General features: G+C 42.6%; 2 protein-coding genes across 5 annotated transcripts in view; one reads left to right on the plus strand and one right to left on the minus strand.

Annotated features, from left to right (window-relative positions):
* Positions 1-8283, minus strand: part of LOC309594456 (uncharacterized protein F13E9.13, mitochondrial-like) — a 55895-nt gene extending 47612 nt beyond the window's left edge. For 3 of the 4 annotated variants that reach the window (XM_082320284.1, XM_082320282.1, XM_082320283.1), the window contains exons 1-3: positions 8198-8275; positions 7914-7989; positions 6664-6746 (exon numbers count right to left, since the gene is read on the minus strand). In XM_082320284.1, coding sequence (XP_082176410.1) covers positions 6664-6746; positions 7914-7986 — 156 coding nt within the window. In that variant the 5' untranslated portion in view covers positions 7987-7989; positions 8198-8275. Of the gene's footprint in view, positions 1-6663; positions 6747-7913; positions 7990-8197 lie in introns of all 4 variants that reach the window. The other variant, XM_082320285.1, reaches the window with a different exon arrangement.
* Positions 8284-8850: 567 nt separating this feature from the next.
* Positions 8851-21506, plus strand: CCNE1 (cyclin E1). Its single transcript, XM_082319358.1, has 11 exons — positions 8851-8937; positions 9051-9141; positions 9396-9464; positions 16027-16169; positions 16248-16383; positions 17242-17388; positions 18193-18288; positions 18658-18792; positions 18883-18994; positions 19077-19234; positions 20079-21506. The coding sequence occupies exons 1-11, from the start codon at positions 8924-8926 to the stop codon at positions 20199-20201; spliced, it is 1224 nt and encodes a 407-aa protein (XP_082175484.1). The 5' UTR covers positions 8851-8923; the 3' UTR covers positions 20202-21506.
* Positions 21507-23200: the final 1694 nt, after the last annotated feature.

The raw sequence follows: 23200 nt of genomic DNA on the forward strand, positions 1-23200 counted from the left end.
AAAGTGATCTAATATTATGAGCACCCAACATTAGGCCTATGCACTATTCGGTGCCATTCATCAGCATCTTTAATTACAGAATTCCAGTCCAAGAAAACCCAGCTAGGCAAAGGAAAACCAGATACGGTCACTAACAAAACATCTGTCCTTGATTTTGTTTCTATGTCCAATTCAATGTATAATTTCACATCCACACTTCTCCACCTGTGATGGGAGGTAGCCGTACAACAAAGATGACAACCAGTCCCCTGAAAACCCACAGCATTTTCAGAAATAATGAAAAAAAAAAAAAAAAAAAATCACAAACTTTTAGTCAGTTTCTCTGGAATGAGGTCAGGACTGTTCCAACAAACCTGAACTGACCAAATGGTCTTGTACCTCAGGCACAACTACTGAATCCTTTGTGGCACCAATAGAAAAAGAAATCCCTTAGCCTTTTGCCCTCTGGACACATAAATATATTAGGTCAGGCTAAGCAAGAATGCAAAGTTGGTCAGTAGTAGTATGTGACAAAAGGGTTAATGAAGAACTATAATATTTTAACAAAACAAACTCAAAAAATGCAACGAACCCTCACCCTCCGTGAGGCCACAAAACCTGGAAGCCCTTGGTCTTGGCTCAAGAATGCTCTACTTGGCAGGCTTCACCAAAACCTGTATATCTGGGAAACTCCAAGCTTATCATAAGGGCAAGGAGCTAGGATCTGCAAACCAGAAGCCCCAGGCTTTCAGGCAGTCAAGAATCAATCCCAATAGGACATGCAGAAAGAAAGGTGTCTGGGAATGGGGCTTCAGATACTCGGTTCCTGAAGAGCCATGCTAGTAGCCAAAAAAGCAGGAGAAAAGGCTGGCAGAATTCCACAGGAATTCCACAATGAAACAGATTTCCCTGAGTTGCTACTACTTCTACAGCTCAGGATTTGCATAAAGCAAATTATTCCATTAGATACATTAATGAATTAATTCATTTAAAAATTAATTAAAAACTCTGGCTATACTATTGTGCATAAAAAGTATCTGATTGAATTCTAGTTCAAAATGTCAGCATATGGGAAGATTCCAACGTTTCTCTCTTCTGCCTTAAACTTATTATATTCACTTTTCAGCAGTTATCTCTTCCTGTGGTTTCAAGGTCCACAGTTACAATGAATATTTTTGTTATTATTTTAATAATGTGTTATTCTTCTGGTACCATCCAACAGACTATGTTCTTTTGCATATTATGTTTTGTTTAATTAAAAAAGAACAACATATGTTCTGCAATACAGAGAGCTGAATTACAGATGCATTAACTCAAAGCTTTCTTTCATATTTTATATAAAAATTTAACACCACAGATTTCTGTGTTTACTGAATTGATATGTATATAAAACAGACTTCAGTACTATCAGACAGCTAATTAAAATGGTGGAAAGAAAACAGTTATGCTAAATTCTTGGAACTTAAGCTTATAGTTTAGAAGTCTATAGGAACAGCTACTATATTACAACCTCCAAAGCAGAATTTATTTGGATAGTATGAGATAAAACTCTAGCAAATATCTTTTGTGCTCTTTTTCCATTGAATATTAAGATGATTTAAGTGTTGCTTATATATAATAGCCTTATTATAAGTAATTCTCAAACAACATATTTCCTTTTTACTTTGAATGACTTCTGAAGTGCTACATATGTGCAAAATACCTCTTGTATCACAGCTAGCTACTGGAAAACAGGTCATTTAAATAGTGCTCTGATTATATAGAAAAATAACTTCCTTAGCTTTATTCCACTTACAGAAATGACCTCTTAAAACACTTCAGCCACACACACATATATCACAGCAGACAAGCCTCAAAAATAGTCACAACACTACAAACCACAACAGGTATAACAATCATACAAACTTTAACTCACCATCTACCTAATATAGCTTTTACCAAGGGCAACTTTAACCCCAGTGTTTCCCTGAACAGAAAGGCTTTACCTACAAACACATACATACTAATACAAACCTTTGCAAGCTTAAACTAATTATTCTTTCCTACAGAAGAAAAGGTTTTTTTGCACCATACCCATTATTATATAGGCTCAGGTGTGCACTAAGACAATTACAGCCTTTCCCACCACCACAGTCATGTGCCCCTTATAAAGGAAATCAGGTACCTTTGTAGAGCATTTATTTGCTGTGTCTAGGCACAGCTTCCTAGCATTTCCTTTAAAAACTCTACCTCCAGAGCAAGAGATTACTGCCTTAATATAGGTAAATAGGTATTTTATGTTCTCCCACATATACCATAGGAGGTAGTTGCAGGGAGGTTTGTCTGCTATTTTTTCCTACTGTAATATAGCCAAGATTTGAAATGTTAACCTCAGTATTCCAAGTGATAACTACCTACATGTTTCTATACAGAAATACTAGTTTCTTCTGTCTTAACTGTTATTAAACTCTAAGTAATTTGAATTCCAACTATCATTGTAGCTATAAAAGTAATAGGCTTGAAAATTATTTTTTTAAAAACTTCAATGTAAAAGATGTACTAGCAACTACTGTTCCAGGTACAAAGACAAAAGAAGGGTCAGGAGGATCAGAACAGCAATGCATGCGTCTCCAGAGACAGCACTGGTAAAAGAAGCAAACCTAAAATTTTATGTGGTAAGAAGCACCATAATATTTGTAACTCAACATAGCTTTATAATTTGGGGTTTGTTTTTTTTTTTAAAAGAAATAGTTTTACTTAGTGTATCTCTAACTGTCTTTAATGTCAGCTACTCAAGTAGCTACAGCTAAATAACAGCAACTAGTAGTAAAGTGATCTATATCAATGAAATTAGAGGGAACTTGTGCTCTATTTTCTGGCTACAAAGTAAGCATTACCCAGGCTGAACAGAATGAATAAAAGTTAACTCAAATATATATTTTGTATTTTTCTTAAACAAAAGCAGATACAAATTGGAGGGATCATAATGCCTCATAGCTTGCTGCTTATAAAAATCTTGTCTAGGGAATTTCATTGTTTAGCAGCACACAAGTACAAAGCATATACATTTTGAGCACAGATGGCTTCCTAACTGAGCACTCACTTGTTCTCATTACTGTGCTCTAATATCACAAATCTTTCATATTTATTATGTTAAGCTGCTAATGTGCCAGACAAGTCACCTTTTTCTGAATATACTAGGATTTACTTCCAAGTGCAATGCATACTGAGTGAGCAAGACCATATACTTTATTTTTAAATGTTAACACCAATTCAAGCAACTTGAGACAATATGTAAACATCCAGTAGCAGCAAGATGGTTACACACCTTCTTAAAGGCTACTGTAGGCAGGCAGCATTTAGAAATACTGTCAGTAGAAACATCTGTGGAAAAAAACTTTAAGTTTCCAGCTCTTCTTCCACAAGAAAAACAGCTTAACGGCTCACTCAGAGTACCGAGGGGGAAACCTAAGTATATTCCCATTAAAGAAGCAGGATAGCTAGTTAGGCAGAGTGGTGATCGCTGTGCAAAAGCCAGGAAGCTCCTGAAGTATCTGTCACGAAAACTTGCATTTCTCTTAAAGTACCAGGAAAAACTGAACAAGTGAATTGCAGAAAGTGTTAGGCAACCATACTGATATTTATGGAAGCTCTCCTGATTATCTCTGACCTTTATGGCATTAGTAAAGGATTTGTTTGTCATATTGCTGTAACATTATTGTGTACAGACCTTTAGAATAAAGATTGGTGTGGAATGTATACTGATGTTCTTGTGACTTCTACTGGAAATGGACTAAGCATAACTTTAAGTCCTGAATTTGTCCAAATGTGTAGAGAAACAACTGCATTCACCTCATCTGTCTACCTGAGAGGTAGGTTTAAAAATATTTAAATTTTTATTTATATTTAAATATTTAAAAATACTTAAAAATTCAAGTACAGAGACTGCAATGCAGTAGGAGAAAAGGTAAATGAGTTAAGACTTGGAACAGCAGAATTTATTACAACTGTTAAAAAGACAATAAGTATAAAACCCAAATTAAAATTTTGTGTTAGTACTGATTTTAAAGTTGATCGTAAAACTGTTCTGGCTTTGTGCATGAAAGTGAAAGTAACTGCTCCTGTACACTCCCTCACCTTTAGGTATACTTGGTGTTTTCTCCCTGCTGCGAAAGGTTTCAATGTGTAATTAGTACGTAAGGGAAATGGGTAAACAAGCACCGGAATGCAGGGCAATGGCTTCAAGAGTTACAGATCACTTGTGTAACCACTTCCTTTAACACAGGAAGACAGAGACTAGTACTTGTCACTCTTCTGATGTAGATCAAATCACGTTATACCTCATGTTGATACAGTAACTGTAAAGGCAAAATATAAAGTCATAGCACAGAATACAGAGCTATTGCACACCTGTTCTTTCAACAGGCATGAAAAGGAAGAAAACTTACTCATTCTGTACAACTTGCAGTTAGAGATTATTCTAACTGAGTGGACATCTTGCACATGGTCATCTGGTTCATAGGCACTGAAGCCCGCCTGTGTAAACATCATTCTTCTGCACTGCTGTTTATCCTTTCAACAATTCTGTTCTCAGGATTCTTTCCTAATTTAGCCTTACTAGTGCTCTGCCCCTTCTATAATTTAGACTAAGCTCTTATATTCAATTTTGTTCAGTCTGTAAAGTATCATTCTAATTTATGCCATTAAAAAGGTTTCAACTGGCTTGTTATTAAATTTTTGCAGAAAACAGAAGCTTAGAGCAATGACTACTTGTTCATTTAAGATATTTTCAAACCTTGGACATTAGGACATCACCTTACCATGCCAGAAAATGTACATAATACTGTAGGCAGGTCAAAGAAAAAGCACATCAACACCCGAAGACAAGGTGCAATGAAATGTTTAAAACATATCTGACCTTTCAAAAGGACATACACCCTGTTAAAATCTACTGACCTATGAAGATTACTACACCACTTTAGGTCCAACAGCAATTCAGCCAGTAGTACCTGCCTCTTCTTGCCTCTGGCTGACACTGGCCTTTTGGGCCTTCTTTTCTAGATGTGCAAAGCAGGCATGCTTGCTGTGAGGGGGCTACAACAGAAGGGTTAAAGGGGGCAGAAAAGGGCCTGAGCTTTTTTTTTAGTCCCTGAATAATCTGTGCTCTTTTGGTACAAACACAAATGTGGGGTGATCCTGCAGCCTACAAGTGACTGAGGTATGTATGCAGTGCCTCAGCTGTGCACATGGCATTCCTCCATGACTTCATGAAACCAGAGTGTTGTACAGAGCTAAAAATACAGTGGCTTGTCAGACTGGATGATGAAGCATTCTACAGCCAGATACCTAGAATGCCAGCAACCATCTGTGTTGCAGTCAACTTTCCTTGTCTTTTTTTCACCTTAAATTGACTTGTTTCTTCGAAATTGATGGTAATCCAACTTAAGCAACTTGAACTGCACAATTGGAATCTAAGCTTTTTCAACTGTTTTGGGTGCATGTGATGCTTACTTTAGTTTTTGCAATCTAGAAGGCCTACTTACTATGTTGAAATAAAAGAAGTGGATTTAAACATCTTCCTAAAGTGTGTGGTTTAAGATCACAGAATGGCTGGGGTTGGAAGGGACCTCTGGAGATCATCTAGTCCAACTCCCCTGCTAAAGCAGGTTCACCTAGAGCAGGCTGCAGAGGATCGTGTCCAGGTGGGTTTTGAGTATCTCCAGAGAAGGAGACTCTACAGCCTCTCCGGGCAGCCTGTTCCAGTGCTCTGTCACCCTCAAAGCAATGAAGTTTTTCTTCATGTTCAGATGGAACTTACTCTGTTTCAGTTTGTGCCCATTGCCCCTTATCCTGTTGCTGGGCATCACTGAAAAGAGTCTGGCCCCATCTTCCTGACAGCTGCCCTAAGATATTTGTAAGCGTTGATAAGATCCCCTCTCAGTCTCCTCCAGGCTAAACAGACCCAGCTCCCTCAGCCTTTCTTCATAAGAGAGATGCTCCAGTTTGCTAATCATCTTCGTAGCCCTCTGCTGGACTCTCTCCAGTAGTTCCTTGTCTATCTTGAACTGGGGAGCCCAGAACTGGACACAGTACTCCAGATGTGGCCTCACCAGGGCAGAGTGAAGGGGCAGGATAACGTCCCTTGGCCTGCTGGCCACACTCTTCCTAATGCACCCCAGGATATCATTGGCCTTGGCCACAAGGGCACATTGATGGCTCATGGGTAACTTGTTGTCTACCAGGGCTCCCAGGTCCTTCTCTGCAGAGCTGCTTTCCAGCAGGTCAACCCCTAACCTGTACTGGTGCATGGGGTTGTTCCTCCCTCAGTGCAGGACCCCACACTTGCCTTTGTTGAACTTCATTAGGTTCCTCTCCGCCCAGGTCTCTAGCCTGTCCAGGTCTCGCTGAACAGCAGCACAGCCTTCTGGTGTATCAGCCACTCCTCCCAGTTTTGTATTGTCAGCAAACTGGCTGAGGGTACATACACTCTGTCCCTTCATCCAGGTCATAAGTTGAACCGGACTGGATCCAGTACTGACCCTCGGGGAACATCGCTAGCTACAGACCTCCAACTAGATTCTACACTGCTGATCACAACAAAAGCAAAGATGCTTTTGATGAATTATAGACTCAGTTTAAAATATTGGCTATGCAGAAGCAGCTTTGTGTAAATGCTGCCATAGAAAGAAGGAAACCAAAACTTACAACTCCAGCATCCTTGTAAGCTTCTGCCTCTTGACAAGCTTGGTCAATGATCTGGGTCAATGGAAGAGAACTTCTTGGTGTCCCTGTAAGAATAACGCTGCTTACCCCAGGGCACGCACAAACCAAAACCACATACAGTAATAGCTTTCAGGCAGGATAACTATAGGGATTGGGATACTGAAATAGGGAGAAACAGGGTAATGTTTCTAAAAGGCTGCTGTATCTCCTTGTGACATGCTTTAGTGGCATCTCTTTCCTTAGCTGAACTTGACAGATCTGCTGTGACCATTCAGCTCCTAAATCTAATTCACAAACATGAGGAATATCTGCTATAATCTCTTATTGTACCAGGTCTGCTCTTAGCTTGCTATTCCTGTACTTATTATAGCTTATCCTGCATTAGTGATGCTCCACGCAATACCACCTATGGTGAGACTGACCTTTAGGTCTGCAGAATACCTATGCTAAACAGCAGTCAATTTAAAATTAGTTAAACCTATCTTAAACTCTAATCTGCAAGGTTGATTGTACCTGTACAAGTGCTTCATGGCAGAAATGAACATGCGTGGATTTTGCTGGAGTTCAATGAACTTTCCTTAAGATCAACTCCAAAGTCTGATACTTGGGCTCCTAAAACCAGGCACTGAGAGTCTGAAATGGGGACTGAGAAGAGCCCTCTGACAACTTTGTTGGATAGTCTGCTCTGACAGCCTGGGGAAAGCTGGCCGTAGTGCCTGGAGGCTGCTTCTGGGACAAGGTGGAGCACATTGAACTCCGGGCACCAGCCTGTCAAGGCGAAGGTCAGCAGCTGTAACCGGCTCTGCCTCCCCTGAGCCCCCGGAAAGGTGGATGAGGAGGTCGGGGTGGAACAAGCCCTGCCTGCTGTTGCCTGAGCTCCCTGCTGCCCCGCAGGACCTGCGAGAGCTCTACCCAACATCTGTCCTGTCCCAGCGCTCGTTTGTGTAATTTCATAACCATCGCCTCACGGCAGCGGAGAGCTCACCAAAACCAAACCCTCGTTTTCCCAGCCTAGCTCCCCACATGGAGGTGTCTCCTGCCTCTTTTCCCTCCAGGAAGGGGCGATGCCCAAACCCGGGGCCCTTCACGGGGGGCCCGCAGCGGCGGCTGAAGGCACAGCCTTCCAGCGGAGCGGGCTCTGCTCCGGGGCCGCCGCGGGGCTGGGGGGCGACGCCGCCGGCAGGGCGGCAGGGCCCGGTCCCGCCGGCTGGCCCTGCCCGGCCGCCGCTTACCTGGCAGCGCTCCCACGTGCACCACCCCGACGACCGCCGCCTTCAGCCGCCCGCGCAGCCCGGGCAGCCGCATGCCCTGCGGGGAGGGAGGGAGGGAGGGAGGGAGCGGGTCAGCGGGGCGGGCAGGCCCCGGCCCGCCATGGCGGCGGCCCGCCTCCTGCCGCGGGCAGGCCGGGCCCGATCCCGATCCCGTCCCCGTTCCCGCTCGCCGGCGGGGCGGGCGGGCGGGCGGGCGGACCCTCCCCTCCCGTCCCCTCCTCTCCCCTCAGCTCCGCTCCCCTCACCTGCCCCCGCCGCCGCCAGCCCGGCGGCCTCCACCTGTGGCGGCCCCGCGCGCTGCTGCCGCTGCCGCTGCCGCTTCCGCGTCGGCGCCGCCGCCGGCCCCGCCCCCGCCCCGGCCCCGCCCCGCCGGCCCCGGCGCGGGATCCCGCGCCCCGCGGCGCCCCGCGCCGCTCCCCCGGCGCCCGCCGACGGCCGGCGGCGCCCCGCCGCGCCCCCCGCAGACCCCGCCCCGCCCGCGCGCCGGCCCCCGCCGCTGCGCGCGGGGCCACGTGTGCGGGCGGGCGGGCGAGCGGGGAGGCGGCCCCGCGCCCCGCGTTTAAATGTCCCGCTCGGCGCGGGCCGCGCTGTGCGCAGGGACGGGAGCGGCCGCGCCGTGAGGCAGGAGGCGCCCAGCGGAGCCCGCCCGCGCCGCGCTCCCGCCCTGCCCCTGCGCCCCGCCAGCGCCGCCGGGCACCCACCCGCCGCTCTCGCCCGGGAGGGTCCGGGGCGGCCGGCGCGGCGGTGAGTGAGCGAGTGCGCGGGCAGGGGGCGGCGGGCGCCCCTGCCGCCTCCCGGGGTGCCCGGCCGCGGGGCGGGGGGAGCCGGCGGGGCCGGCCCGGGGCTGCGGCCGCCCTTTCCGCGCCGTGCGCCCGCGCCTCCGCGGCCCTTTGTGGGGGCTGGGGCCCGGGCCTGCTCGGCCGCTCCCCGCACGGCGCTCCGCTCGCCCCGAGCCGGCCCAGGCGGGCACCATGCGCCGGGAGAGGTGAGTCCGCCGGCCCCGCCGTGCGCGGGGCCCTGTAGGCCGAGGTCGCCGTCAGGCGCCCCGGGGTGGGCTCCCCGCGGCCGGGGCGCCCTCAGCTTCCCCTCTCTTGGCAGCGACTGCGCGGAGGAGAAGGCTCCCGCCAAGGGGGACGGGGGTGCGGAGAGCGCCATGCGAGCCCGCAAGAGGAAGGCCGATGTGGCCACGGTGAGTGCGGGCCCGGGCCGGCCCGGCGGCCCTGCCTGGTGCCCGCAGGCCACCGCCTGCCCCGCCGCCGGGCTTGGCCGCCGGGCCCTCGCCTCCTTTTGTTGGGGGGCTGGGGGCCATGTGGCGGCCTGGGTGTGGGGCAGGCGGTGGTCTGCTGCGGGCCGGGATGCTGCGGGATGGGGTGCGTGTCGCAGTGGCTAGCGGTCGCTTGTCCTGCGGTTTGTACACCTGAAATTATATCTTGCTTTTTGTAGTTCTTACAGGATCCTGATGAAGAAGTTGCTAAAATGGAGATGACTAGAAAAAAGCAATACGAAAACCAGGTAATCCATTTGGCTTTAGACCGTGCTCCTGTAATCTTAGTGAACCCTATTATTACTTTGCAGTACCTCATAATGATTACAAACATGGTGCAACAGATACACAGCTACCATGTGCTGTGTAGCAATGGGCGAGGGGGACTGTCAGCCCTGGGTGATGAAGAGTGCAAACCACGTCAGGTCATACAGGTTGCTTTGGAGTCTTTGTAAGAGGTGGGGCCTGTGTTGGTCTAAAGCATCACATTAATACTTCAGTATATCCAGCTGTCCTGGGACTGCAAGGGTGCACCTTACAAAAGCCTTAATATGCATTTAGGCCTACATGGAGAGACTCTGGATTGACTTCTCTAGAGAGTTGCAAGAGCACAGTCATGTGCTTATGTGCCGTACTTTGCAGGCCAAAGCACGAGACACTTAAGCATACAAACAGGATCATCTTCTGAGATGATTCTTTTTGCAGTCGTGTCTCCACTTACGTATCACCTGGGAAAGATAAAAGATCCCCCGCTCCTTGCACCATCAGCTCCATTCCTATTGACAAGTGTCATTATCAGACTGACAGAGAGTACGAGGTTCCTGATTAGAACTTTGAAGTTTATACTAGATACTAATGCGGTAGTAAAATAGGCTTCATTTCTCTGCAGAACAAAGGGATAATTTCTGTAAAGTCGCTTAGCTGTGGAAATCAGGCCTGCAGTGGAGGTTAGTAGTGACCATTGCCAGTTTTCTCAGTAAGACATTTAGAATGATCTGAGTTACAAAGTCAAAACTAACTTTAGTAGTGTCCTCTTGCTCCCTCAGTGCCCTTCCTATAATCTTTGAACCTGAGATGCTATTGGTATCTGTATCAGATGCTATGTTGATATATGGTATTGAAAGCATGATGCTTTTGTACCTTGAGATACCCACTCTAAATAAAACAGAGTAGCCTGTTTTCTGAAACAGGTTTATTCCCCTCTTTTTTTTTTTTTTTTCTTGCACGCACACACGTGCTTGCTCAGTCACCGTCACTAGGACTTCAGCCTGTTAATGCACATGCAGGGTGATACTTAAGCTGCAAAAGTCATGATCAGGGAGTACAGACCGTACTCATTTGGTACGCGGGACTACGCATAATGTGGCACATCTAACCAGAAGTGGCAGCTGGAAGTTCTAAGACTAAAGTGCTACCATAACAGATGGGCATCATTGTTTGGAATGGCCTCTGCTTGTTGCAACTGCGTATACTAGTTATCAGTCAACATATTAAGCAGGGCTCAAATGGTGAGCATTTAATGAGGGGATCTCTCCTTCCCTTCTGTCTTTCTTTTGTGCAGTATATTAAACTAATTTCTCACTTCTGACAAGGAAGAGCTGCCTGTCCTTCACCACAGCTCTCTCCTTCACTAAAAGATTTATTCTGTTTGAGCTGAGCAAGGGCTCCTTGTGCATGTTTATTGCATAATAGTAAGGTAGTGTTAAAAAACCTTCAACAGGGGCCCAATTTCACCTTCTTCCATAAAGACAGTGAAAAGAAACTTGAAATATATTTTATGTACATTGACCTTCAACTTTGAAAGTAGATAAAGACTTAGAATTTTTTGTTCTTCTTTGTGTTCCTGGCCTGGTGGCCGTTCAATGTTACTTCTGGAATGATAGGTAAATTAAAATTTGGATAATTTAGGCAGTAGGCATCCAAACTATTTACTTGAGAATTTTTCAAGTTAAGCTTAGGATACTGGTGGGATTTGGCCCTTTGATTCTGTAAACCATAAATAAAATGGGTACCTGTATATCCGTCCCTACATAGGGAAGGTTATTTGTTGTGACAAAGTAGCCAGATTGTTACAGATCTGTTTAAAAAAGCTAACATTTGGCTGCACAGCAGCAGCTCTTCAGTCTATGGTGTGACACAAGCTATTCTCTGATATAAATTGCCATGGGCCACTAATGAGAATATGTTTACGGTTCCAGCAGCAGTATAGCCGGCTTGTATGATAGCCAGTGAGATAGTTATTCTGTTGAGGCACAACAATTCTAAAATGCAAGTAGCTATAAATCCACTGCAGCCTATACCACATGACTTCTACATTAAATAAATTGTTTACTGACAGTAGTTTACGCACAAGGCAAAATATCATAGTCACATCCCACTTTATAGCATCTTCATAGTCAATTCATTAGTTTGCTTCTGTTGAACATAAGGCCTGAGTTCTTAATTAGGATGCCGTTACCCTTTATGTGATGAAAGGGTGGCTATATCATCAGGTTTGTGACAGCAGAATATTGCATAAATTCTGTGTTTGATTTTAGAGAACTGGCACTGCTGTAATTCTGCTAGCAAATCTCATATTAATTCTGGCTGCTTTCTGTGGACGGATATACTTCCAAGGCTCCGTGTAAAACAAAATTCATCTAACTAGATTAGAGTCATCCAAGCAATTGTGATACAAATTACATGGCCACCTCCATCTAGAGTGGAGAATGGAATCTCAAGTCAGTTTCTTTGGATGAAACTAACCAATGTTTTCAGGTGAAAAGAAGATGGAGTAAACTTTCAGGAAATAGTTTTGATCAATTTATCACTAGACACTTTTCCAGAATCCGGTCTTAATGTTGTCAAAATGTTCTACCTAACTGGTTTGAAAATATCCTCCAAAAAGTTTCTTTAACTAGTCTAGGTTATCTTTGGAAGATCCAATTTAAAAAACAAAACAGAAACACCAAAAAACGACTTACAAGTCTTCAGACAAACAGATAAAGTTAAACTATATCCAGTGTGAGAGCTTGACTTGGCCCAGATTTGGGGCAGGACAAAATTCAGACTCTTCAGAAAATTAAAAGCAGTAGAAGTGCCTATGCTATTCAGAAAGAATTGGAACAACTTAATAATGGGAGTTGCTCTTCTCTCTCCTATTTATTAATTCTGGGATCCCTTTCTGATGGCAAAGAAAATTACTATACTTCAAACTAATGCATCCTGTGAGTGAAAAATGGCTAGATTTATAGGTCTTACTATTTTTGATGCGCAAACTAAGGCTGCAGTCCAGTAGTTGGTATTAATGTCTCTCTGTTATGGGGTGCTGCTTTTTAGGATGAGACAAACAGGCCTATCCCTGTCCTGTTTCTCTGCCTTGGATTGCCATGCAGAAAATCCTCTGACCTTGCTGTTTGAATGCAGTTCTGGGTCACCCTCTACCTCTGCTTTCCTGCTGCTCTCCTCGCCCTGGGTCTGTGGAAGCTTGTTCTGATGGCTCCCAGCTCACGTCTAGATGCTTGAGTGTCTCAGCAGCTTGTGTTCTTGGGTGTGGCTGCTTCACTGAAGGCTCTGCCTGTAACCAATAACCCCAATGGTTGCTACCTGCTCCATTTTGTGTCTGGCTTATATGCCTGAAGGATGTCCAAAAGATCCGTTTAAATGAATGTTTGATATATCAGTAAATGATGACATGCTGCAGAAAACTCAGGTGTGGGAACATTTGAGCTTAAAAAAAAAAAAAAAAAAAAAAACCACCACCCCAAAAACCACAACTCAACCTCTGAACTGCTAGGTGTTTTTTCTTTGGAATTGTATGGGCTTGACTGCTCTGATGGACTTCTTTGGTCACCTACCTTCTGCCCTTCTTGGTGCTCCTTAATGAGCCTTCTTGTGTCCTCAGTTTAGTTTCTCCGATGTGTATCTAGTTCTCAGGTCTGAGATACAGATCCTATTCCTGTATCTGGAATATTACTGTGGGTGTCACCAAGATTTCTTGCTGGGTTCCACATAGATGTCAAGAGGCAGTTTTCCCCACCGATTTTTGGCTTGCAGCTCCTATTTGCCTCCCAGGACTGTAGGATTTCCTCCCTGAGGCTGCACAGATTCTCTGTAACATCTGTCGCTTTCTGGCAGCTTCCTGCTCTTGTATTTGCTCTGTGCAAGCCCAAAGGAAGCTCTTCATGGTTTCCTCACACCCTCCCCACCTTAAACTGTTTCTTTTTTCAGTGGTGGCTCCTATTTCCTTACAGTTAGTGTGATGTAATGCAGTTTCTTGATATTGTTTCTTAGTTTTGGTTGAACGTTTTGCTAAATCTGCTTTAAAGAGTCTGATTAATACGCTCATTCTCTCAGCCAGAGTCCATGCCAGAGCTATGGTGTTCCCTCACTTACGCTAATTCAGACTCCTGTCTCCCTTCCCAGTAGCTTCTTGCTTTTGAGGGCCCTACGCCCCTATGCATTTGTTTCCTTCTTGCCTCTAGCTAAGCTATATGCTTTTTCCGTTGTGTGCGTCTCTTCCCCAGTCCTCTTGGTGAGCGACATTACCTAGTCAAAACCTTTGTTTTCACCTCTTCTCAAAACATGGAAGAGGCTCTTGACCCTTGATTTATATTTCCATATAGAAGATTGGGAGTGGTGAAATCTCCTAAATCAATTGTCAGTGTTGCTGACATATAGTATGCGAGGTACCTGCTTTGGTTGAGGACTTTCTGGAGCAGATCCCTTGTCCTTCAGAAGCTGCTGGTGTAGTAGGCACCTTTAAATATATGTTATATAATCTACTGCCTTTCTGTTGATTTGCTGATTAACTGATAAATCAGCACTTCTCCAAAGGCTGTTGGCAGCTGGGCTTGCCATCCAGTTTGGAGGACAAAGTGTGACTAAAGTCTAGTTTTGAGGGAGGACAAAAATTAACTTAAAGCAATGCTGATGTGACACTTTTATACAAACTTTCAGTTCATAAGGAATCTGTAATTTTTAAGATAAAGATACTATTCCCTCTTTTTGCTTTCCCCCACCCAAATTAAATCGTGGCATGGCTGGGTATGTAGCTATGCTAGATTTGCATGTAGAACTCCAAGAAGAAAATCTACCCATCTGTGTGTCAGTAACTCAAAGTACAATGCAGTCTTAGCTGTGAGCGAACTGAGAAATGTGCTTTTGGTTTCATCAAGTTAGTGGTTTCTGTTTCTGAAGCTGGTGCTAGGAGGTAGCCATTTTGCTGGAAAGTGATGTCATTTGTAGCAAGGATAGGGCAAAAATCAGGTGTGGAAGCTTATTTGTGAAAGGCAAATTTCCTGTAGAGCATTTTACTTGTTAGCACCTAATGATTCTTCTGATTTTTTTTTTAATTTTTTTTAAGTACATGAAGAATCTTGTTACCGCGTTCTGTCCTTTTAGTGCTGCAGAGAACAGATCAGTTTGCAGCAAGATGGCTAACTTCACTGTTAGGCAGAAATACCAAATTTTAATTTGCTTAGACATGATGACATGGGGCTGGCTTTGTATTCTACTGCAAAATAAAACAGGTAGTATTTTCCTGGGGAACTGTGTGAAGCGTACACCAAGATCTTGTTTAACAGTTAGCCAGGAGAAAAGTAAACCTAAACTTAAGTTCTGGTCCAAATAGAAGTAAAAGGATATGATGAGTGAAATGTTGGATGTCTGATGCTTGCAGACTTTGGCAAAATTCTGTATATGAAATGGTCAACTTGATACTTTCATGGCAGTTGCTTAACATGTACTTGCTTCATTCTGAAAACAATTGGATCATAAGTGCTTTGTTTTTTTTCATCTTAGCACTGCACGATGAATGGGTAAGAAAAATTCTATAAACTACTCTCTTGCTGTGTTCATTGTCAAGGTTGCTTTGCATGGAATCACAACTTTAGGCGTTGCATCTATGTATTCCTTACCAGAAATTCTGACCTTGTATTTGTATAATTATAATCACAAATTGGGTTTTAAAGTTCTGTCTGCTTATTCTTTACCTGAAGGCAAGCATTTTGCTTTCATGCAAAATCTTTTTGGTCAAAACAAAAGGTAACATGACAACAGGAGACTCTGACTTGGATATTCTTCCATGAAACAGTTGTGATCCTTCAAAAGGAGAACAGGGTAAATGTTCTTCAGCTTTAGTTGCAAACTTTCTCTACTGTGACAATAAGCAACACCTCTCTACTCAGCACTGGAGAGGCTACACCTGGAGTACTGTGTCCAGTTCTGGGCTCCCTAGTGCAAGAGAGACTTGAACATACTGGAAAGAGTCCAGCAAAGGTTCACTAAGATGATTAAGGTACCAGGGCATCTCTCCTATAAGGAAAGGCTGAGGGAGCTGGGACTGTTTAGCCTGGAGAAAAGAAGGCTCGGGGAGATGGTATCAATGTATATAAATACATGAAGGGACAATGTAAAGAAGATGGAGCAAGGTTCTTTTCAGTGATGCCCAGTGATGAGACAAGAGGAGGTGAACACAAACTGAAGCACAGGAGGTTCCCTCTGAACACCCAGAACCACTTTTTTTAGCGTGAGGGTGAATAAGCACTGGCCCATGTTGCCCAAAGAGGTTGTGGAGCCTCCATCCTTAGAGATACTCAAAAGCCATCCAGACATGTTCCTGGGCCGCTGGCTCTAGGTGGCCCTGCTTGAGCAGGCGGGTTGGACAAAATGACCTACAGAGGTCCCTTCCGATTCTGTGAGATTCTGTGCAGTTTAAAGCGGTAATCATGGTTTCTGTCATAGTTTCTTGCCAAGTCTTGTCGTCTATTTATAGCTAAAATGATTATTTTAAAAGGCACAGCGTGTAAAGTCCTGTATTTCATTTAACAGCCATCCTGGAATAATGTTCACAAAAATGCCCATATGCTGATTCCTACTCCGGATAAAGATGATGATCCAGTTGGTGTTGATTACTCTCACTTTATACATCTAAGTGTCGTTCCAACTAGAGCTTCACCATTACCAGTTCTAGGGTAAGTGTGCTACTTTGCTGCTGCTTGTCTGCATGCCTTTTGCCTTATGATTCGAGACTAAACATTGATCTGTCTTAGCTGGGCAAACAGAGAAGACGTATGGAAAAACATGATAAACAAAGAAGAGATGTATGTGAGGGATAAACTTTACATGCAAAGGCACCCTCTCCTGCAACCTAAAATGAGAACAATTCTTCTAGACTGGCTAATGGAGGTAAGCGTCCATGCTTGTGAGTATTTCAAGTGTGCTTTTGTTGAAGCACATTAATAACTGTCATGAGTACATTTCATGATCTTTGCATAGCACATTTAGCACTAGACACTTGTCTTTATCTTAAAGTTTGTCAATTAATGGCACCAAACTTTAAAAAAGAATATATAATAGATTGAGTTGATAGTGTACAAACTGACAATATATTCTGATATTCATTTAGATTGATAGTGCATAATAATCGATTTGTCCCTAAAGCTCCACGATGTAAGCTTTTTAAGGTCACATTGCAGATAAAAGCTGCGCAAATGATTATGAAAGTCACTGTAAAAAGGAAGGTTGTGGTGGCTTAGAGACCAGATGCATCTCACAACCTCTCTGTCTGTTATTGGCAGGTGGAATGTACTACAACTCTGCTGTCTGTATATGAGTCTTTTTTTGCCGTTTGGCTGACTTGGTGGCATAGTCTTTGTTCTTAATTCTGAAGTGTTTGTGAGGATTTTCTCTTTTGAGGTGTTGGAATGATGCAGCTTTGCAAAAATGAGGAACTGGTGTTCTGACATTGTTAGAACATGTGCTTGCATTTCCTAAAAGGGTTTTCACTCTGATCTCTTTTTTTTTTTTCTTGGGGGGGGGGGGGGGGGGGGGGCGGGGGGGAGTTACTGTAGTGGCAGTTGTCTTGTGTCAAAGGAAACTGTTTAACTCATGCTCTTAGTTAGCATGTTACTTCGCAATAGCAGTGAAGCAGAAAGCCAATATGAAATTTGTCTAGCTCTTGTGCTTTTTCTAATACATCTGTAGCATCTGTTTTTGACTCTATAACACTGTTCTTGACCTTTGTAATCTCTGATGTCTCTCCAGGTTTGTGAAGTCTACAAGCTTCATAGAGAAACTTTTTATTTAGCACAAGATTTCTTTGATCGGTTTATGGCAACACAACAGAATGTTGTAAAAACACTATTGCAGCTTATTGGTATCTCTTCTTTATTTATAGCAGCAAAGCTTGAGGTAAGTATCTCCAGCTTTACTTAAACATAAAAATGTGAATGGACAGACGGTACACTTATTGTACACTAGATGCATTTTGGCATTCTTTATGGAGTTTGCTGTGACTTTTCAGCTGAGAGACGGGAAAAAAAATGCTTTTTTTTCTTTTCAAAAGTGGCTAAAATTAAGACTAGGTAACATCACCATGTATCTCTTAAAAGGGTAGTCTTTTCAGTGTTAGAATAAATCTAAAGTTTTTAACTGCAGTTGCTAAAGGAGTTTTTTGGCTGGCTGCTGTATACAGAGACCACTTGTTGCAATTCCGTTGTCAGTGGAGTACCTACTGGATGATAGTCTGAGCTATTCTTTATTTACTGGAACAAATTGAACTATTAAAATACATAGTGCTTTTTAAGTTCTTACTGTTTGTCTTTTAAGAGGGCTATTCTTCAATCTGTTCTTCTCAAGCAAGGGATAAAAGGCCTTTTCTTTAGGATGTGTAAAAAAATCTTGATGTCAATTATGGTACCATCTCAGTGGTGCTGTAGTCAAACATAATACATGTTGTACTGATCCATTAAAGGTGAAGGCTATGAGCACGAAGGTTGAACAAGAACTCTGTGTATATTAAAGGCAGAAGAGAACACCATAAGTAATGATGAGGGGTTAGTTCTTTTTTCTTTTTTTTTTCCCCTCTGTTTTGAAATGCTGAAGTAGTGGTGGATTGTTCTTTTCTTTTTTTCTTTTTTTCCTTCTTTCTTTTAAGCATGTGAGCCTAGTTACAACCTATCCCACAAATTAAATACTTGATCTCGTATCTTTCAGGAAATTTATCCACCAAAGTTGCACCAGTTTGCCTATGTTACAGATGGAGCTTGTACAGAAGATGAAATCCTCAGTATGGAATTGATCATTATGAAGGTAATATTTCAAAGTCGAATTAGTTCTACTTTAGTTTTTAAAAACGTATAGCATAATCAGACTAAAAGCAGAGAGCCTCAGTTAATCTTATGTGCTGCTAAGAGGCACAATTTCTCTTTCTAATTAGAATATAGTGTTCTCTAGGTAACAAGTGATTTAAAGCATCCACCAGTCTGTGCGTATTAACAAAATGAATTGTTCCCCCACCCTATCAGCAGGAGGAGGTACAGGAGAGGATAGATTTGCATGTTTCAAAGATGCCTTGACCACCTGGAATTACAGCTTCTGATCTGGAGTAAATAAAGTTGCATGGTTTAAGTTAGGAACTCTTTATTAATACTGAAGTCTTGTGCATGTCTACTCTTTCAGGCTCTTAATTGGAACTTAAATCCACTGACAGTTGTATCATGGCTAAACATTTACATGCAAGTTGCATACTTAAATGAGCTTTATGAGGTATTGCTGCCACAATATCCACAGCAAATATTTGTACAAATAGCAGAGGTAAGACTGATTTCTTCCTTCAAATGCTATGTCACCTGGGAAAAAAAAGTGGTCTTGTGATAGACTTATTAAGCATCTGTTGTCCTGTAGCTCTTGGATCTCTGTGTGCTGGATATTGGCTGCTTGGAATATACATATGGAGTACTTGCAGCTTCTGCTTTGTATCATTTCTCCTCATCTGAGCTGATGCAGAAAGTTTCAGGTATTGGCATTTATAAACTAAGTCTAATATGTTTACAAACATTAAGTCTTCATTCAGGTAGATAAGCATATATGTCTTCCAGGTTACGAATGGTGTGAGATAGAGGAATGTGTAAAATGGATGGTTCCGTTTGCAATGGCTATAAGGGAAGTAGGAAGCTCCAAACTCAAACACTTTAGAGGTATAGCTCCTGAAGACTTGCACAATATACAGACGCACATAAACAGCTTGGATTTGCTGGTATGTATGTGCATAATGAAGACAAAATCTGTCTGTAAAATCTTCTAAATCTTGTTTCTTCTTTGGTTAGAACATATAGTAAACTTAAGTGAAGCATTATCAGATTGAGACTGAGTGTATTCAGATGATAAAAGGCATAAGGTTGTACTCCAGTTCCAAACCTCTTGGGACAGAGACTTGTCTTGGGACTGACTTGTTCAATTAGTTTAAAAAGGTGATGTTGACTTAAGCCTCTCATCTCAAATGGCAAGTAATTCCCTAGTAATCAGAAGCATATTTCTACCCTTTGGGATACTTCAAATATTGGATGTTAGACCTTTCTCTATAGGAAATACAGGCAATACAACCTTGTCTGATGAAAAAGAAAATAAAGACTGATCACTTGAGACTGATCTTGTGGGACTGTTATGTGACAGCAGTGGTTGACAAGAAGTTGAGCAAGAGTGGTTTTTAGCACAAAGAACGCACAGAGGATCAAAATCTTGTCCAACAAATTGTAGTTAATCTAAGCTATTGGGCTTTTTTTCTATTTAGGTTATTTAATTGTAGTAGAAGTGAAAGTTCTTCCTCTTCAGTTGCTTCTGAATTTTGCTTTATTGAAGATACAAGTACCATAATGCTGATCATCAGATTCCAAAAGTTAATACTGATTTCTTGGGGGTTTGTGTTCACTAACTATTATGTACTGCATGATGTATCAGTTACTGTTGGGGGGTTAGATACAGATATGCATTTCCAGATTAGCAATCTATCAAGTTATAAGACACTGAATTATATTGATCTATTGCATAGATGTACCAACGTAAAGATATTTTTTTTTTTCCTCCTTTTCCTGTGCTTTCAGGACAAAGCTCAAGCAAAACAAGCCATATTGGCTGAGCAAAATAGGACTTCACCTTTCCCCACTGGTGTCCTTACACCACCACAAAGTAGTAAGAAACAGTCTTCTGGACTGAAGCCAATATGACTATAGAAACAGTTGACAGACAATTTTGCTGAAGTGCCTGTTCTGCTGGTTCTAACTCCTGCTCCATTACAGAAATGCTGCCGGTGAAGTTCATAAACTTTTATGGAATCTGAAAAGGAAACTTTACTTTTTTTGGGACAGAAGAATTTTTCTATTTGAAATATTTTTATTGAACATTAAAATATTTTAAAGAAATGGATCAAGTACACCAGCCACTTAAAGAACACCGAAGAGTGCTCCAAATGCTGCTATGGAGGGTGATGCTTGATGTGACCAACTGTTCAGAAAAAGGGCTTGATTAGTTACTGTGCCTGTTTGTCCTTTGGATAATCTGCAGTCATACTGTTATCTGTTGACAAATGGGCAAAAAGTGCTGTGGAAGGCAACATTTCAAAGCCTCTTTTTCAAATGGTTGGCTTACAACTTGATGCCTTTTTAAAAACTCTTTATTGTAAATGCTGCTATGTCTCTGTGTATCCATTTTTAATAAAAATGCTGTCTAAGACAGCTGGTTTTATGTATATTCCTATTTTTCTTTTAATTATGGTCAGCCAAGGTTTTTCAGACTGTGACCACTAGTAGTGTGGGAGTTGGGGATGAATAATGTAGTAACTATTGCTTTATTTATTTACCACTACTGGCTTATCAATTAAAACTTCCTTTTTGGATACTAAGATAAAATTGTCATGTTGGGCTACTTGGATTTCCCTTAGCCAGATGCAGGTGGCTAGGGAGGGGATAATAAACATGACAAGTATATGGGGGATCCTTCCACAACACACTTTCTAATGATCAGTGTATTGGGAAATTCTTGAATTGTCTAGATTGTTATGCTTAATAGCAAGAAATGATTGCTGGGAAAAGCCTACCTTTTCGTAAAACATAATCATTTAAACTTTGGGATTTTGGCGTAGTCTTTGACAACTAATTGTCTTCTGTGCAAAATTGAATTCTGGAATGGTGTGTGCCTTTTTTCAGGAACAGTTGTGCTTCTTGACCTTTGCAAAGTCTGAGAATCTGAGAAGTCCTAGTAAGACGTTTTCTGGAAAGTCATGGTGCTGGAGAAAAGGGAGATAGAGAAATAAATGTAAAAAAATGCTTGCTTGTTTTTCTCATGATGTTCACTTTGAAGGACTGTTCAACAACACTGAAAACTTTTGAGACTGCCAGGGTTCATCTCTTCCTGTAGATAAATGTACAACACTTATATTTCAGGAAGCTCCTACTCTGCTGTTGGTTAATTTTTCTAAACATTAGTTCCCAGCAAGGCTGCTTTTTTTTTTTTAAGTTATTCTCCCTTTTGCTCTTCCCTGACCCAGTATTCTGATAAATGTTAAAGCTTTAATGTAATAAAAATGCCTATGGTAACTAATGGTAAACAAATTATGTGGTGCTGCTGGCTTTTTTTTTTTTCCCCTTGCAATGAATGGTTATAAGTTCTGTGCTAACAAAACAATGTTAGCTGGTGAAGTTAGCTGGTGCTGGTTCAGAGAGGTTTTAATTTCTCAGGGAACTACATATCCTATACAAAGGAATGTTATATTTACCTATTATTGAAAAAGTTTGTAACATTGGAGGAATTGTCAAGATACATTTTGGTACTTTGTCCTTCAATTTAGAACACGCAACCTGGGGCGGGGGGAACAGTAGCCCTCCTCAAAGGTAGTCTCTAGGCTTAATTCCTAAATCACCAGCCAAGCTTCAGTACTAGTCCTTTTGCTGTTACTTTTCAGTCCTGAGTATGTTTCATCTGTTTCTAAAAAAAAAAAAAAAAAAAAAAAAAAAAAAAAAAAAAAAAAAACTAATTTAAAAACTTTAATTTTAAAAAATCATATTTAAACTATAACTGGCCCCTTATAAATAGGGATTGCATTTTCTTTGACTTTTAACTGTTCAAGAAAATACTCTGTAAAAACATTACAGATATGATGAACTTTCAGTTTAAGCTAAATATACCTTTTTGGTTAATACCTATTCAAGAGTGAATGCAGGTGTTCCATGTGTTCTCAGCTGTGTGGGAAACCTGTATATGAGAGAGACACATTTATCTATGAGTGAAACTGCTCAGATAACAGGCCTCTTTCTAAATTGGATCTGTGCTTTAGATGGTAATCTTGCTAATTTTGTAACTGCTTTAGATGGTAATCCTGCTAATTTTGTAACTTTTTTTTTTTTTTTCCCCTTCCTGAAAGGACAACCTGCTTTATTTTGATGGGAAGCAGTCCGCTCAGAGCATGGAGGTGATGGCTTTGCCGCTTCCCAGGTAGGAACGCAATCACGCACCAGCGATGCGGTACTTTCCAGCAGGGGTGACTTACCTTAAGAGCTATTTTCTTATTTTGTCATCTTTATCTCGTGCTTTAAGAATCTTTGTCTCTGGCTGTCTTGCAACACGTGTGGGTACTTATGTCTGTCTGACTGTGCTGTCTTTCTAGGGTAGCTTGAAAAAATTATGCGCTGGTTACTATACGCTGAAAACCATCTTAGGGAGGAACGGTGCAACTAATTTTAAGGAAGATAATTGTCCCTATTAAAGAACCCCGAAACAAAACCAGGAGGGAGTTCCCTCCATGTTTCTTTGCCTGAAGATCGTATTCTAAATTCTCTCTGGTCCTGGATCAATCTGGAGACAGATTGACGGCGGGCAGGGGGAAATGAGTGGGCAGTTCTGCCTGGCCAGGTAAGAGGAAAAGGTTTAGTGTGTTTACAAGTGGGTCGAAGTTTGTGCGACAAAGATGAGCTAATACCAAATAATATGTTCCTGCAAGCTGTCTCTGACTTTAAGCCTGGCACCCTGAGAGGTGGGGAGAGGGCTCCAGGGGGGGATGGCCCCGGGGCAATGTGCGAGGCTGCTGTTCCTGGCGCAGGAGTGCGGGGGGCTCGAAGCTCCTGGGGAACGCCGAGAAAGCAATTTAGCTGTGCATTGCTGCACGCTCCTCCGCTGGAAACTCTCTGCCTTAATAGCTACAGACCGGCATAAAGCATGCTGCAAAGTAAAT

This window comes from Platalea leucorodia (genome assembly GCF_965183815.1).
Source record: "Platalea leucorodia genome assembly, chromosome: 8".
Lineage (NCBI taxonomy): Eukaryota > Metazoa > Chordata > Aves > Pelecaniformes > Threskiornithidae > Platalea > Platalea leucorodia.